At 41.5% G+C, this 16,086-nt stretch overlaps 5 protein-coding genes and 1 long non-coding RNA gene across 11 annotated transcripts in view; 2 read left to right on the top strand and 4 right to left on the bottom strand.

The window, feature by feature from the left end:
- LOC104818053 overlaps positions 1-768 on the bottom strand; it is a 4,087-nt gene extending 3,319 nt beyond the window's left edge. For 3 of the 4 annotated variants that reach the window (XR_772600.1, XR_002024432.1, XM_010547496.1), the window contains exon 1: positions 9-768. Coding sequence is in view for 2 of the 4 variants with exons in the window: in XM_010547496.1 (XP_010545798.1) it covers positions 9-553 (545 nt within the window). In the remaining 2 variants the exon portion in view is untranslated. The other variant, XM_010547497.1, reaches the window with a different exon arrangement.
- A 1,944-nt stretch (positions 769-2,712) lies between these two features.
- LOC104818043 lies at positions 2,713-7,394 on the top strand. The gene is made up of 2 exons (XR_772597.1): positions 2,713-2,851; positions 7,321-7,394. It is a non-coding gene; the product is annotated as an uncharacterized LOC104818043 (long non-coding RNA).
- On the top strand, positions 2,846-5,944 carry LOC104818041 (trichohyalin). Its single transcript, XM_010547482.2, has 7 exons — positions 2,846-3,025; positions 3,349-3,464; positions 3,557-3,675; positions 3,788-3,950; positions 4,042-4,250; positions 4,339-4,657; positions 4,753-5,944. Exons 1-7 carry the CDS (start codon positions 2,867-2,869, stop codon positions 5,774-5,776), a joined length of 2,109 nt encoding a protein of 702 aa, XP_010545784.1. The 5' UTR covers positions 2,846-2,866; the 3' UTR covers positions 5,777-5,944.
- Positions 6,058-7,082, bottom strand: LOC104818042 (probable histone H2A variant 3). The gene is made up of 2 exons (XM_010547483.2): positions 6,888-7,082; positions 6,058-6,475 (listed from the first exon to the last, which is right to left on the bottom strand). The coding sequence occupies exons 1-2, from the start codon at positions 6,993-6,995 to the stop codon at positions 6,179-6,181; spliced, it is 405 nt and encodes a 134-aa protein (XP_010545785.1). The 5' UTR covers positions 6,996-7,082; the 3' UTR covers positions 6,058-6,178.
- LOC104818044 (serine-threonine kinase receptor-associated protein-like) lies at positions 7,229-10,310 on the bottom strand. The gene is made up of 7 exons (XM_010547485.2): positions 9,832-10,310; positions 9,212-9,347; positions 8,898-8,979; positions 8,328-8,503; positions 8,058-8,195; positions 7,820-7,959; positions 7,229-7,685 (listed from the first exon to the last, which is right to left on the bottom strand). Exons 1-7 carry the CDS (start codon positions 9,947-9,949, stop codon positions 7,450-7,452), a joined length of 1,026 nt encoding a protein of 341 aa, XP_010545787.1. The 5' UTR covers positions 9,950-10,310; the 3' UTR covers positions 7,229-7,449.
- Positions 10,311-10,463: 153 nt separating this feature from the next.
- LOC104818045 ((6-4)DNA photolyase) overlaps positions 10,464-16,086 on the bottom strand; it is a 7,773-nt gene continuing 2,150 nt past the window's right edge. The window contains exons 2-14 of one of the 3 annotated variants that reach the window (XM_010547486.2): positions 13,517-13,588; positions 13,326-13,406; positions 13,058-13,237; positions 12,906-12,977; positions 12,506-12,592; positions 12,265-12,363; positions 12,109-12,192; positions 11,912-11,998; positions 11,696-11,767; positions 11,503-11,616; positions 11,320-11,407; positions 11,137-11,232; positions 10,464-10,841 (exon numbers count right to left, since the gene is read on the bottom strand). In XM_010547486.2, coding sequence (XP_010545788.1) covers positions 10,663-10,841; positions 11,137-11,232; positions 11,320-11,407; positions 11,503-11,616; positions 11,696-11,767; positions 11,912-11,998; positions 12,109-12,192; positions 12,265-12,363; positions 12,506-12,592; positions 12,906-12,977; positions 13,058-13,237; positions 13,326-13,406; positions 13,517-13,588 — 1,311 coding nt within the window. In that variant the 3' untranslated portion in view covers positions 10,464-10,662. The remainder of the gene's footprint in view (positions 10,842-11,136; positions 11,233-11,319; positions 11,408-11,502; positions 11,617-11,695; positions 11,768-11,911; positions 11,999-12,108; positions 12,193-12,264; positions 12,364-12,505; positions 12,593-12,905; positions 12,978-13,057; positions 13,238-13,325; positions 13,407-13,516; positions 13,589-16,086) is intronic. The other 2 variants (XM_010547487.2, XM_010547488.2) reach the window with 2 other exon arrangements.

The raw sequence follows: 16,086 nt of genomic DNA, 5'->3' as shown, positions 1-16,086 counted from the left end.
CTCTTTCCCCGTCATTCTCTTTCGTCTCGAAATAAACTCCTTGAAGGGAGATCTTAAGCTGAGTATGACCAGGCCATAACTCGAATTGACGGCTTCTATCAAAACGCAGATTCCTGGGTAAACCATTATCTACTGTTATACCGAGCATCAAAACGCCATTAACGCCCACATATTTCTTGGATCGATGGGCAAGATCAAGATCCGTGACCCAGAAAGAGGCGAGCTTCACGGGCTTAGCCAGCGAGTTTCTCGATGGGTTTGTACTCTCATCAAATGGCAAAATCGGGGAAGCGCCCGAATCTTGGTTCCAATCTCCGTACTGGAATCCGAGCCCCTTCCTAACACCACGAACCCTAGATATGTCTTCGAGTTTCAGTTCGGAAGCTGAGGACAGAACAGACCTACACTGTCTCTTCACTTCATCGATCCGATCGTAACTAAATCTCGGAGCAGATTCAGCTTTAAACTCAAAATCTAAATCGGCGACCGAATTTATTGCGGAAGGAAAACACAACCCATATGCGAGAAAGAAGGCGAGGACGAAATTTACCATTTTTATGAATGTAAGAACATCAGAGGACTTTGTCTTGGGAAATAGCAGGAGCTGGCTCTAACTGAGTTTAGGACAAAGGTGGAAACTTTCTTGGAATTCTCTGCCAAGAAAAGAAAGAAGAACATGAACTTTGACACAAACACTGAAGAGTTGCTGTGGGCTTGCATTAATTTCTCAGCAAATGTTCGGTCGTTGAATTTCGATCTCGAGAGAGAGAGAGGGAGAGGGAGTGAAGTTGAAGTAATTTCCGGAAGGTTTTTTAACATTTTTTTAATTAAAAAATGTTAAACATGATTAGGATGTATTAATTAGAATTATCTCACAGTATTAGGCAAAGCGGATGGATTCAATGAACACGTTTCAATCATATAAAAGTCCAATTGGAATTGCAAAAATATATAACGCATAAGAATTATAAAGAATTGGATCTGATAAGTTATTGTTAATGTCTAAAATTAATTTTAAAATTCCGTTGAAATCGTCTAATTCATTACATTCACTCCATAATGATGATTTTGCTATTAGCTAACTTTTTTTTTAATTCTATTTAACTAATTTCATCCCATAGTTTTTCATAATCTCACACACACATATATATATTAGGAAGGAAATTTAACATAAGCTTTTAGGGAAAATGTAAATATATAATTTTGTATTTGGCTTTCAATTTCTATAAAAATATGATTTTTCAATGATAAAAATTGCAATTTTATAATGGACACAATTTATACGGAAATGTCTATATAAAATATAAACATACGGTTTTACTTTTACACAATATTACAATACACCATTAAGAGATCGTATCATTGTCCAGGTATGCGATCTTACATCACATGAGATGAACTGACAGTTTTGGTGGCACTAAAGGAAAGTCAAATTTTTATATTTTAGTATCCAAATAAATTATATTCTTATATCTTGAAATCCTAATTTTAATTTTGTAATACCAAAATAAACGTGGTGGTAAATTGAAACCAAAATATAAAACTATCAGTTGTTTAGACAGCATAATACATAATTATAATACTGGAATTACTTCTTCTTTATTTGCTAAATAAATATCACACCATTTGATGGCATTGATTGCCAATTTAGTTTTAAATTCATAATCTGTTTTTGTATTTGATACAAATGAAATAACTATTCGTATCATTTTATACAAAACCATGATTTTTTTTTTACCAAAAACAAAAATATAAGTTATTTAAATCTCAAAATAAATTTTTTTTCTCTCGGTTTTTTAAACCATTGTTTCGTTTAAAGGTATAAATAATTAAATATAATCATTTCGGGCTTCGCAGCGTGTTCGAGGGGTTTTGTCCGAATGCATTGACCTTGACTCACTCTCTCTCTCTCTCTTTTTTTTAATTGGGTCTAAGTCTTTAAATCTGTTTACTTATTCCAATTGGCATATGCAGTTTTTCATACATACATACATACATACATACATATATACATACATACATACATACATACCATACATACCATACATACCATACATACATACATACATACATACATACATACATACATACATACATACATACATACATACATACATACATACAACAAATCCGTGAAAGACAACATAGGATTAACACTTTAGAGAATTACCAACAGTCGACATGATTTGCGCGTTTAGAAACGCCAAAAACCACGTTTGGCGTTTCGGTCCAAACGAGCAGAGTTAAGATTCGTAATATCTCTCCAAGGCCCATCAAGTGAAATCTGACTTAGATGTGGCCCAATAATATAGTTTAGGGACCAAGAAAAGCCCAAAGGAAATATACCACCATACACATTCAAACTTTATAAGCTAAATGAAAATTTTCCGTTTTGATCCTAATTTTGATTTAAATTAAGACCGTAATCATTGCTCCTTTATTCAAAATCCCTTTTTAAATTCCAAAAAAAAAGGTTCCACTTCATAAAATTCCGAAAGCCCATGACTTTTTTTTTTCCCTTCACGAGAGAGATACAACGTCACAAAATAAAATAAATAAATAAATAAAGAATTAAATTCCCGTGGAGGAGCGTGGGTCCGACGTGTCATTAGCCGTTACACCCACGCCGTTTGGATGCTGACGTGGCATTTTTTCCTCTTCAAAATGTCGCCCAACGTTCTCATTTTAAACTTAATTTTATTGACCCAAAAACACGGAGACAAACCGAACAAACCACGAAGAGCTTTGAAAGCGCAAGAATCCGACCGTTGCCTGAGTTTATCTTCTTGTCCAAAACAGAAACTCCGAAGACTCTGTTTCCTCTCCACACAAAAATCACAGAGAGAGAGAGGTGTTCTCTGTGAGAATGGCGAGCGAGTTTGGATTTACGGAGGAAGACGTGGTGATCGAGGAGGGATTGGGTTATCCGAGAGCCTACGCGAAGATCTGTCGGGACTACGATCTCTGTCCGTACAACAATGGCCCTCCCTTCACGTTCACCCCGTACATTCTTCAGCAGAACGAGGTAAATAGGCCCCAGAATTTTCCCGGGCTCTGTTCGGTTCCCCCGACATGAATCTATGTTGTTTAAGTGGAATAAACCGTGTGAGATTCAGAAACTTTTGAAAAAAATTTAGGGTTCTTCAGTCAATGCGAAAGGTTAGTAATTGTTTGGTAGATTTCACCATATCCAGCTCTTGAGCTTCATAAACGTTTCTAGGTTTTGGAAGATTCTGACAACTTTTTTTCTCACGAATGGAGAATGTTTCTAATTTCATTACAGACTAACAATTCCTTACATTCTGAAACATGCAACTCAAAGTTTCCTCCTTTTTTTTATGCCTGAAGAGTTTGAGATCCAAGGAACTAAGTGAAATGTTCCCGGTAATCGATCCAAAGGCGAGGCGTACGGCCAAGCCGAAGATCTATCTCAGCCTCCTGTGGAAGCAACTCAATCATCTAGGGTATGCATATAAATAAATCTCTTCTTAGTTAACAGTAAGCAGAATGAGTTCTCAGAGCTTATGATTCTGACTGCCCTTGATTTTGTTTGTAGTAATGCCGGGTTCGATCCAGCCGTTATCCGGGTTGATCCATGCGGGAATGTTCTCTACTTCCATGCGGATTCAGCTTCTCCTCTCGCTTGGGATTTTGATCACTGGTTCCCTTGTTCAAGTACAGACTCTCATCTCTACAAATCTCCTTCACTTGTTGTCAGAGTTACGAGTTTTGTTCTTTCTCGTTTTGTCATCTAAGTAGAACGGTTTGGTCTGATTCTGGGATGTAGGAGGAGGGTTAACTGTCCCGAGCAACCTTAGGATACTACAATGGCAGGCTTGTAAGAACAAGCGTGACAAGCTCGAGTTCCTGGTTCCGTGGTGGGACCTTCAAGTGGGCATCTCGGTGAATCAGTTTTTGTCGATCTTTGCAGCTTCGAATTCCGATTTCAGGTGAACAATCCTTCGATATGTTCATCTTCCTCGTTGGAAAATACGGTTAAATGTAAGCTCTTTGCTTAATTGGATTAATGACGTTTGACAGGAGGAGAGCGTTTTCCTTCTTGTTCAAGGAAGGTGAGAGCGAGGAACTCAACGGGTCACAAACCGTGGAATCTCATCATTTCCCGCAACATTTCGTTGAATCGAAAGAGAAGCTTGGCCTAGCCGCGGCTGCAGTCGTTGTTTCTCGAAGAGAATCTTATGACCCTTCGATGGTTTTGAGGTCACTCGATTACAATCGCCAAACGACAGGTTAGTTAGTACTCACGGCAGAATAAACGTCCTTGTTCTTGTCATCTAGTACAATCGCCACTCTTAAAATCTGGTTATGTCTTGGCAGGAAATCAGATGAAACTCAGTGCAAGGAAACAGAAAGAGAATCCAGATTTTCTGAAAAATCCGTATCATGCCATTGTTGCTGCAAGGGATTCGCTGAAACAACGAGAGGAAGCTCACAATATGAGGGCGGAGATAAAGAAAGTAGATGACGAGCTGAATGAGATGACGGTAAAGAACAACGAAGAGCGTATGACGATTCAGGAGTTGGAGAGAGAACTTATTAAGCGAAGGAGACGGGCTGAAAAGTGCAGGAGGTTGGCAGAATCACAGTGTTCGTACCGGATTATGCTCGAGAAAATGATCCGTGATGCGATGCACCAGTAAGAGAGATTTTACTACCGAGAATCCGTTTTCATATATGGGATTTTCCCCGAAAGGTTGTGCATAACATGGATGGAAACGTTTTTCTTTGCAGGAGTGTAGTGTACAAGGAGCAAGTGAGGCTGAACCAGGCGGCGACTGGTGCCTTAATGGCGAGACTAGAGGCGCAAAAGGCGATTTGTGATGCCTCAGAGAAAGAACTTCACAAGAAATTCAAAGAAAGAGAGGAGCTTGAGAAACGGGTCAGGCCCGAGTTGGAGCAAGCGAGGAAAAGGTCGAGGATACTGCAGTACGAGGACTTGTTATTAGATGATAGAGACCGAAAGATGGCTCTGTATCTTCCTGCAACAATGGCGGAAACTCCACACAGGGAGTTGAGAGCTTTTCTTGAAGAAGAAAACAAAGCCTCCGAGGCAGAAGCTGGTTCTTCATCCATGGCCAAGGAAATTGAGGAGGAACAGACAGGTTCTGAAGAACAGAAGACAAAGACCGAGGTTTCTGAGAGATCCCTAGTTGTGTTAGAAGATAACCCGAAGAAGGTAGGAGGGATACAAGAAGAGATGAGAAGGAGCTTTAGAGAATTCTGTGTTGAAAAAGAAGCAGAGAAGGAGGAAGAGGAAGATGAAGAAAGCAGGAAAGAACGAGGGAGAGGAAACGTAGAGAAATGGCTACAGATTTTGCTGGAAAACAACAAACAGGATGATTCAGATGATCCTCCTCCTCCTCAAGAATCGAACGAGAAAGAAAACGGGAAGAGAATGGACGAAATCATCGAGAAGCTTGACCTGAAGTTCCCTCTGGAACGAAAACCCGAGACACCAGCAAAGAAAAAGGAAGCAAGAACTGAAAGTGCAGGCCGAGGCAGAACGAGTTTCGACTCCAAGAAAACCCCGGAGAAGAAGGCGAAAGAGAAAGCGGTGAAGAGATCGGAAAGCGCAAGAGCGTTCAGGAGGATTCCGTCCTCTCCATCGTTGATCTTCGGGACGAAGAAAGGCGTCGATAGTATCAGGAAGAAGCCGGTTGTGGTTGCAGGGGACGACGACGAGAACGAGTATCTCGTCAAGAACAACTTCATCAGGTCATCCATCAACACAATCAAGCGAGCTGTGAAATTTTAGCTGCTTTTTTTATATTATAAGATCTGTTTTAGTGTGATGATCATTTTCCAGTGATTCAGTTTGCAGTTTATATATATATATATATATATCGTTTTTTTGTATAAACGAACATTCCATTGTTGTTTTTCATGTGTAATAATAACAGCTTGTTGTGTTTCCAAATCAAAACTGACATAAAAGCTGCTTCCTTTGACAATACGGATTGAAAAAAAAGAATGAATAAAGGTTGCATCTTTTACCCATTTTGTCGAAATTCCAAGGATGTAAACTCAATATACGAATTCAGGTATTATCAAAAAGCATTAGCATTAAACAGATCTCTGTCTCTGACACCACCATCCAGTGATTTGGAAAACAGGCAAAATCCATGGCAAGAGCTTTTTATGAACAAGATTCAAAAGCTTACTCCTTGACGGATTTGTTGATAAGGGACTTGTGAATGTGAGGGATAACTCCTCCTCCAGCTATGGTTCCCTTGATGAGGGTATCGAGCTCTTCGTCGCCACGGATGGCCAGCTGCAAGTGCCTCGGCGTTATCCGTTTCACCTTCAAGTCCTTGCTCGCGTTTCCCGCCAGTTCCAGCACTTCTGCCGTGAGGTACTCCAGTATGGCCGCCGTGTACACGGCCGCCGTTGCTCCGACGCGTCCATGGGCAGTGGACCTTGTCTTCAGCAGCCGATGAACCCTACCCACCGGAAACTGCGCATACCAGTACCAGACAGCCATTGGTGATGATCATGAGAAGAAGAAAAATCCAAAGCCCATTTGGTTTTTGATTCTGTAATTGGCTAATGGGTTATTACAAATCGGGTCAGGCGAGAATCGGACAAGATAAAGAGATGTTTCGCCACAATCACGATTCACGACAAAGAAACAAACAACGTTCCCTTTGCGAAGACAAGAACAAATCTTGCAATCCCCCACTGACCCGACAACATCTTCTCCCTCAGACACTTGATCAGATCCGTCGCAAAAACGATCTACTTCTATCTGACGCGTCCCCAAACATCGATACACACACACACATATATATATATATATAAGCGCCGTATATAGACGCCCATACGTATACTAAGAGAGGAGAAACAAATATATATTGAGAGAGAGAGACCTGGAGACCAGCACGAGAAGAGCGAGTGATGGGCTTCTTCTTGTCCTTGTCCTTGTCGTTCCCGCTGGGTTTTCCCGTAATCAGCCCTTTCGCTCCTTTCCCCGACATTTTCCCGCCAAAATCCCCGAAGAAAGAGAGACGGCGACGAAGACCAGATCTCGCTCGACGAGAGAGAGAGAGAGAGAGAGAGAGAGAGAGAGGGGCGCACACGCAGAGAGAACAGAACACTGTAAGTCGGTGCTAGCGTTAGTGTTAATTTACGTTTTACTCCCTTGAAGACCGTCGGTAATCACAGTTTCAAATATAGTGAAAAAGCCCAAGGCCCATATCAAATTATCAAAAATCACAAATCCGGCCCCCAAGATGTATTAATTATGAAAAAGCCTCTTTATAACTAAAAGATACAAAATAACACCTACACAAACACACACAGAGAGAGAGAGAGAGAGAGAGAGAGAGAGAGAGAGAGAGATCTTTGTTTCTGTATTCCCCCAAGCAGTCTGGAAACAAAACAAGACAGAGCAAATATGTTAGGCCAAACACTGTCCGTTTTCTAAGAGGTTTAAGATGGTTTCTCCGAGGGTTTCCCTTCCTTGTTCATATGAAAGCCTTCGATCTTACGGGCAACTTCTTCGACGGTTTGTTTCGCTCTCCCGGTGCTTGTTTTGTTGTCCTCGGGATTCGAAGGAGCTGTCTGCCAGATCCTGATCGTGCCATCCTCGGATCCCGAGGCATAGGACTCACCCGTAGGCGAAAACCTCACGCAATGCACCGGACCATGGTGACCCTTGTTGCAACCTGACACGGTTTAGAGCAAAAGAGCCAGTGAGTGAAGGCAAATACACGTTCTCGATTCTTGATTATGGGCAGTTCTCAAAATCTATAATTTCTTAACAATGATGATGCATATGTCTCTGCGTCACTTCACTTACCAATCTCCTCGCCACTATGGAAATCAAACACTCTGACCCACATATCTTCTCCGCCAGCAACGAATTTGTTACCGAATTTCGGTTCCAATGATGCGGACTCGACAGTGCAGGGCATGTTGTAGCTCTTCACGAGTCCGAAACTGGGAAGAAAGGGAAGACAAAGAATAGAGCTTTAACGAAATCGATTGACAAAAAGTCTATTACAAGAGGAAACTATCTGTCTGAAACGATAACTTACTGGTTCGCATCCCAGAATTTAACAGTGGACCCATCAGCAGTTGTAATATACCGACCATCTTGGCTAACTTCAGCACTTGTGACGGACGACTCGGTTTCTAGTGTTTGGACAATCTTTCCACTCCTTACATCCCACAACCTGCATCATATTCCAACATCAGAATCCATAGAGAAAAAACGGAAAACGAAACAAAAAGTTTAATCCACCAACCGATATCAGCATGCAACAGCATACATGTAGATAGACGCATGATCTTATAATAATTCATACCTCACACCACCGATATCGGTACAAGAACTTAATATTGTTTGATCACTGTGAAGCCATGTAACGGTTCTGATAGATCCAGGAGATTTATCGACCTCTCTAGGAGGTGCATCTAAGCGATTCAGATCAAATACGCGGAGAATTTTCTCGAGTCCTCCTGTGACCAGTAGGTGTGTATCCTGGCGAAACCAAACACACCAGCCACAAACATGACAACTACTTTTTATGGCTGTTTATGGAGAACATACAAAAGTAAGAAATCATTCATGAATTTAAGGGTCTACCACTGGAGAGAAGCAGGAAGCCGGATCACTTTGATCTTATATAGATGATTTCAGGAAATTTTATATATCATATCAAATAGACGAACCAAAACCAGAAAGCATCCAATTTGAAATTCTGCTAAACTTGTTTGTAAAATTGTTTGTGGTACACAGTAATCCGACTGCCACATTTACCCTGACCACTAAATGGTAAGGCAGGCTTATCCGTGTTCCGGAAACTAAAAACTGACAAAACTTAGGTCACCAAATAAACAATAGCAACATCACAAGGTAAATAACTAGAAATTACCTCCGAGAAGGAGCATGCTCGGACTATATGCTTGTGCTCGAAAGAATGCAGTTCATCCCCCGTCAATGCGTCCCAAAGTTTCCTGAATATATATTAGATAAGCCAACCAATAACCTCAGAAGAAGAATGACATAATGAAGAATAAAGGATTTTTTTTTTACAAAAAAATCATCTCAAACAGATGAAAAACACACAACAATAAAGCTATATCTAACTATTAACTGAAACAAATGAAAGACGTAGTTATACTCCTTCCAAGAAACTCATTCGGCAATTTGAAAATTATAGAGATTTCACGCTTTAGAATAACGTACGCTGAAAAATCTGCCGATGCAGATGCAGCCCGTAAGGCATTGGTATCCAGACAAGAACTCCACACTGCACCTTTATGTCCTTCGAATGTACCAATCCAATCGCCGGTTTCTCCGTTTCTCAACATAGGGTGGGAATCTAACACCAAGAAATGAGAACTCACAATCTCTTAGCTAAAAAAGAGAGTTGCCAACAGAAAGTTCATAATCATGTAACAATGGAATAAAAGGCAACCCATGAAACATGAACCAAACATAACATAGGGTATGGAAACCCTGTTAAGGTTGTTTCCGGAAAAGTGAAACTATCTACACCAAAAAAGCTCGTCGATTCAAGTTTCTGATAGAAAGGCTATAACACCGACCTCCTAGGTTGCCAGCCAACACCTTTCTGTAAAACCTAGGATGATTCTTTCATCGTTGTACACTAAATTATCGTCGAATGAATGTCCTAGAAAAAATCTGAATCCAGAATCTGTGTTCCGAAGCTTGTACTACGCCTGAATTAAACGAATGATTTAAATCGGAGATTTCTCCGCTACTTCTAATCTAAGATAATCGAAACTCCAATTCATTGTCGAAGGCAAAATTCAATGTGGATAACAAATGATAAAGCAAATTACCCTTGCTTGCACTGATGAGGAAGAAACCATCTGGAGTCACTGGACTGTAGAACAAATCCACGACAGGCCTCGAATGTCCATGGCACACTAGCGGAACAGCGACCTTTTTCTTCTCCATCGCTCTTATTTAACAACAGAGAAGACGAAGATGAACCCTAATAGACACTCGATCGATCCAAAGACTGTAACGCGAACCACAACCCCTATTGGATTCAAGAAAAGGGTTACTAATCCAAGCGATTCTGGGAAAAATCGAAGGAGCAGAAACGCTAAAATCTACAGAACAAGAGCTGATAAGTGAAGATCGGAAAAAATCATGCCTAATTCTTGTCTTTTTACATTCACAGATTTAAGGGGGAAAACCCTAGATTTCTGCAGTTCCTGTGAGGTGCAGCGTCTGAAACTCGGATCGAAAATTTAATTTTTTTTAAAAAAAAATTACAACTATGTGAATAAGAAAAGAGCTAATCGCGAAGGTGAGCAGAGAGAAGGTGTTCTTGTCCTTTATATAAGCATTAGAGGGTTGATGTCCGAAGGGATTTTTCCATCCCAGGCCATTTTCCCATTTTATAAACTACGGACAACAGTTTTCAGACTTTACATATGAGCCCCATATTTTCATAAACACAAAATACACCCCTGGAAAATCATAATATTGTCACGCTTTTTGGGTTGCAAAGAATCTTCAAAAGGTCGCTTAATACAATCCACAAGATAACTGAGAACATGAAGAACAAAGCGAAGATTATGACAGAACAGCTTACTTATCAATGTCTGAAACTAATTTTATCAGCCAAGTATTCCAGCAACCATGTCTGAAATCTTTTCTACTTAGTTGAGTTTTGATCTCTGTTTCCTGGTCATGGACTCGTCGTGTTCATCTTTCTCGAGCTTTCTCCTCAAATTCCTCAAATCTTCATCGCCCACCTGACCGTTCTTCTTCTGGTTCAACGCATACGCTTCACTCATCTTCCTTCTGCATTCCTTGCCCGCAGAATCGTGACAAACCACTGCCAAGAACAGATTTAGAACAATACAAATCAAGAACTTGTCCATAGATCGGCTGATGTTTAAAACTACTGGAGATGCATACGAATGTGTAAGTATTTGTTAATGGAAACAATATGAGGCATTATTCAGCAATTCTTGTGAAAAAAAATATCATAAAATGAGTCTTGAATGGTAGCTTCAAAAGTATCGCGATTATTTACCCGAGATTTTGATTTCTTCACTAATGATATGTGTTCATAGCTTAACTTACGCCCAGATCCTCGTGTACACATGACAGGAGATGAGAACACTAACCTGGTTTTGGATAGTCCTTCCCGATTATGCAGTTTGCTTTAGTTTGAACACTCAGAGGCGCGGTCCATGGCTCGTAAATATACTGCTTTGGCATATCTGATCATAAAAATCATTCAACTCGTGAAAATTGTATGGAAGCTAAACTTTCTGAGATGAAATTATGATGGAATAAGTCCCGGGTACCTTTCAGGACGGGGAGGAAATGCCTAATGTATTTCCCATCGGGATCGTACTTCTTGCCAAAAGTTATAGGAGAATATATACGGTTATACTGCAAACACGTAAATGAAGGTTGAGATTGGTCAGATCTCTCTATCGGGTTGTAGAACAAGCTTAAGGGACAAAAAACGAAAAGTAAAACTGGACCTGGTAAAAGAATGATGAACAAGATAACCACATCCAGTTTCCGTTATTGATTGCCCAGTCTGAATCTATCAGAAGTCTCTCGAAGACATCACGGCCGTTTTCCCAATGTATGAACTTACATCAGAGATAATCATGTCAACGACAAGTCAAGAGGAAAAAGGTAAAACCTGAAAGAATAGACGAGGCATCATACCAGATCGCCACGAGTTAGGAAACAGGCAACGCAGTGACGTGCCAGATGATGCATCCAACCCCATTTACGGAGCTACAGAAATAATTCAGCAAAACTGTTCACTTTGTCTAAGATCTAAGTTAGATTCTGTTCACTAAGCATAATGATGCCAAGAAATGGAAGTTCTTTAAAAAAGAACGAAAAGTTTTAAGCTTTTCACTTCTCGAAAGATCTAACCTGAACCATGATGGCATCAATCCAAGGATAACCCGTCTTACCATCCCTCCAAGCCACCAACATTTCATGATCATCGTTCCATGGAATCTAGTTTAGGTACATAACTAAAAGATTGGTCTGAGGTAGATGAAGATCTTTGTTTACAAGCTTCAAGAACGTGACAAGAGAAAATGTACTAGAGTTTGCTATCTGTTTACCTGTCTGCATATCCTGTTTCCCTTCATTTTGTCAAAATTAGGGGTACCAAATGCAGCAGTATAGAAAAATTCTCGCCATAGTAACTACAGAAATAAAAATAATAGATCAAATTTCTGCAGAACCAGCAAACTAATCTACTCTGCTTATTGACTGACCTGTCCGAGGAGAGAAACCGGTGGGGATGTATGCTTTTTGACACTCTTGTAAATACTTTGAATGCGTTGGTAAAAGTACCTCGAAGAAAGGCATCCGAACTTTCAAAAGGTTAGAATAGAAACAAGATGCAAAGATTATGATGATGGAAGGGGAAAATACCGAGTGGGTTGCTGGTTAAAGAGCTACAAGGAAAGAAAAACCCGACACCCGACAGTGTAGCTTTATGCTAATGAAACTCACTTTCAGATAAGGTGATAGGACCGTTGTTGCAGGCTTCAAGAACGCTGAAGGATCGCCCTTTGGTTTCTCGAAATCTGCCACCCATGCCTGCTCTACAAATAAAGAAGTCAGCTTAATCAATTTCTATAACAAAGATATACATTCAGTAAGGCGTGCATAGCAAAACTAAGTTAATGCGAAAGTACTAGTCTTGGGAAATCTAATGGCGAATCTTCAAAAGCAGAAGCTTTTACCGAGACATTCCGCCCACAGTTCCCATAAATACTTGGTTTTTGCGGGTTTCACCATGTTTATTTCAAAAGTGTGGCACTCATCAAACGGTTTCACTCATTGCAACTACAGAGATTCTGAGAAAAAAAAACGTCTGTCATATCAACACGGTTCCAATTCTAAACCAGACCTCATCTCTCATTGACTCGTCCAGTCGCTTCAAGGCTTCTGTTTCACCACCTATAAAAGGAGTCCGCTCATCCTACAACCATACCAGCTCGAATAAGTTTTTCTCGATGATCAAATTTTTTTAAGCCCTTAACAAATGGATTGTCTCCTAACTTGTTCATCGTCTCTATAGCCAAGTTCCTCGATATTTGGTACAGCCGAAATGTCAAGATTTCCAGTGTCCCCAACCGGAGGAAGTGAAGAATAAGACATCACGAGTTCAGATCTTTCACACGAGGGCTCCCCGGCAATTTTCAGAAATGACTGGTAGCTCAAAGGCGGCCTCCCACCATTCTACCCCCACAATGAAAAACAAAAACACATGTATCAGTTTCATGTAAGAACATCTAACACAAAGTACTAATATACAAATTCCACTCACTTCTCGTATAATATCGGATGGATTGAAAAGGGTATGACTGACTGGAGAGAAAACCTCTATCCCAACTGAAGAAGCGTAATCCTACAGAGACAGAGATCAAACTAAAAACTTGATAAAGCACATCATTCTGAGAGGAGTGAACAACATCAAACTCATAAGTTTCTCTTATGAAACGAGATTGTTGTTCTTACCTTTACTTTAGCATCTAGAGCTCGATAATACGAATCTGTATCAAACTCAAAGCAAAGCTTCTTGATCTTCCACTGCAAGAACCACATATTCACATTGTTTTCCTCATTCGCAATATCAAAGTGGCATTCCCGGCAACAGAAAGAAAATTTCAACACTGTGAAATCATTCAACAAACTGTATTGTTGGAAGCGTTCTTCGTCCAAACCCGCTGATCAGTTTGGAGGCTTCCAAAGCCTCGGAATGAAGCAGAGTCTCTGAGGGGTATTTTGGGAAAATGTAAAGGACGCGTTATGAGTCCTAGGGTTTTCGGGTTTTTCGGAACACTTTGCGTTTTTCCGTCTTCTCTCTAGGGTTTCTCATCTCTCTCTCTCTCTTGGCGAACTTCGGTTCTCCGGTTGCGCTGTAGTCGACTCCGGTCGATTCTCCGGCGTGTTTCTGTGTTGTACCTAGCAAATAGCGGTTCCCTCTTCCCGAGACGTAGGCACCGAGCGTTAGAGCTCGGTACCGAACTCGTAAACTCTGTGTCGTCTCTCCTTCTTTCATTTCTTGCTCACACGAGTGAAATCGGAGTGTCGCTGAGGTGAATCGGAGGGTAAATACTCTACAAGTGGTATCAGGAGCCCGGTTTCGAGGCAGGGAGTGGCGGACATCGACGGCGATCGACGGTCGAGGTAAGTCCGAAACTCTGGGGTTTAGGTTTGAGCGTTCTAACGGTGTGTGTCGAGTGTTTCAGGGTCGAAACTTCGAAAGGAGCCTTCTCGTGGGGAGATCGGCAACGTACATCGGCGGCGGCGCTCAGATCCGGTGGTGGAAGAGAGGTAAGGTTCCGGATCCAGACTCGGACTGAGTCACACAGCCGAGTTTTGGAGTCCAAGGAGGTAAGATTACCTGGTTTCGTGCTAGATCTAGGTGCGGGAAGGGAAAACCGGTGGAAAAACCGACGGTTCTCCGGTGAAATCGGCCGTGGCTCACTGAGTCACGTCTGATTCGGAGACCGGGGTGAGTCAACCACCGTGTTGACTCGGGTTAACTCGGCTGCCAAAACTTCCGAAAATTAGGGTTTCTGGTTTAATCCGGTTTAGCCGGTTAAATCGAAATTGTCTAATTGGACCGGGCTCGATTCAAAATCGAACCGGTTTAGTCGGGTTAGGTCAAACGTTGACCAATTTCTGGTCAACAGTTGACCGGGTTAGGAAAACCGGATCGGTTCAGGTCAATTGGACCGGTTCAGGTCCGGTTTGGGGTCAATTGGACCGGTTCAGACCGGTTCGAGTCAATTTAGGTCCGGTTCGGGATAACCCAGACCGGTTTAGGTCAATCTAGGACCGGTTTAGGACAATAGAGTCCGGTTTAGGTCAATTTAGATTGGGATTGGGCCGGTTTAGGTCTGATTAGGGTCTGATTTGTCCAAATAGGGCTGAGTTTGTTTGGTTTAGGGTCTGTATCGATTAGAACAGGTCTAGATTGATCGGTTTAGGGTCAGGGGTGTCTGATTAGGACTTAAATTGGTCGGTTTTAGGTCTGATTGGTTCGATTGGGTTAGATAGAGTCCGGTTCTTAGGGCATTCTGTCTGGTATAGGGTATTTAGGATCTGTATAGGTCGATCTATCCTAGGTAAAGGCAGATTAGATCTGCGGTAGACTTTGGTTACCTATCCTCAGTCATAGAGTCCGGCAATTCTGTCCGGTTAGGCCTGAATAGGAGGATTTGGCTGAACTAGGTGAGTGAGAAGTCGGTATTAGGCTAGATAAGGTCTGATCAGATTTAATTAGGTCGGTTTAGACTTAGTTTAGATCTGATTAGGTTAATTCAAGTCTGATCAGGGGTAGGTAAGTCAATATTGGGTTGGCTTAGGTCTGATTAGGACTTAGGGGGACAGAATAGACTCGGTTTTAGGTCTGATCTAGGTTGGTTAGGTCAGTGTGAGCCTTGGGGTAGGTCTGATTAGACGTAATCAGGTCTTAGGTAGGCAGGTTTAGAGTCTATTAGGTCTGGTAGGTTGAAAAATCTAGGGTTACACAAAGAGAGCTGCCGGAGATCGACCGGAAAATCGACCCCGAACACCGGAGAACACAAGTTCGCCGACCTAGAGAGAGAAACCACCAAAAAACCGAAAAACGCAGAAGTCTGAGACTCAAACAAACATTAGGGTTTCATTTACCCTAAAGAACCAAATGACCGAATTGCCCCTCCGCGTTTTGGAACCCTCTGACCGAACCCGAAGCTTTGAAACCTTCTTCTTCGCTCAGAGTATTTGCTGAAGACTCAACAATAATTTTCATTCCCTTCCTTCTCCGGGAGAAATCGGAGAAATTAAATGAAAAAAAGGAACCCTAGAATACTCCATTGTCGCAGTGTTCCATTCAGCAGGTAAACTGCTTGATACTCCTCCTCTACCTTCACATTTAGGCTGTGAAGATCGGACAATAGCTTCTGGAAAATGTCTAAATTCTCCTCTATTGTCCTAGAGCTGTCCATCCTAAACCCTGACACCCTCTGCATGAGGTACATCCTATTGGGGAGAGATTGCTCTATGTGCAACCGCTCTAGTTTCCTCCAGATTCCGAA

The sequence above is a fragment of the Tarenaya hassleriana genome, unplaced genomic scaffold (assembly GCF_000463585.1).
Source record: "Tarenaya hassleriana unplaced genomic scaffold, ASM46358v1 Cleome28, whole genome shotgun sequence".
Taxonomy (NCBI): Eukaryota; Viridiplantae; Streptophyta; class Magnoliopsida; order Brassicales; family Cleomaceae; genus Tarenaya; species Tarenaya hassleriana.
The sequence above is the reverse complement of the archived record's forward strand: the minus strand, read 5'-3'. Positions and strand labels throughout refer to the sequence as shown.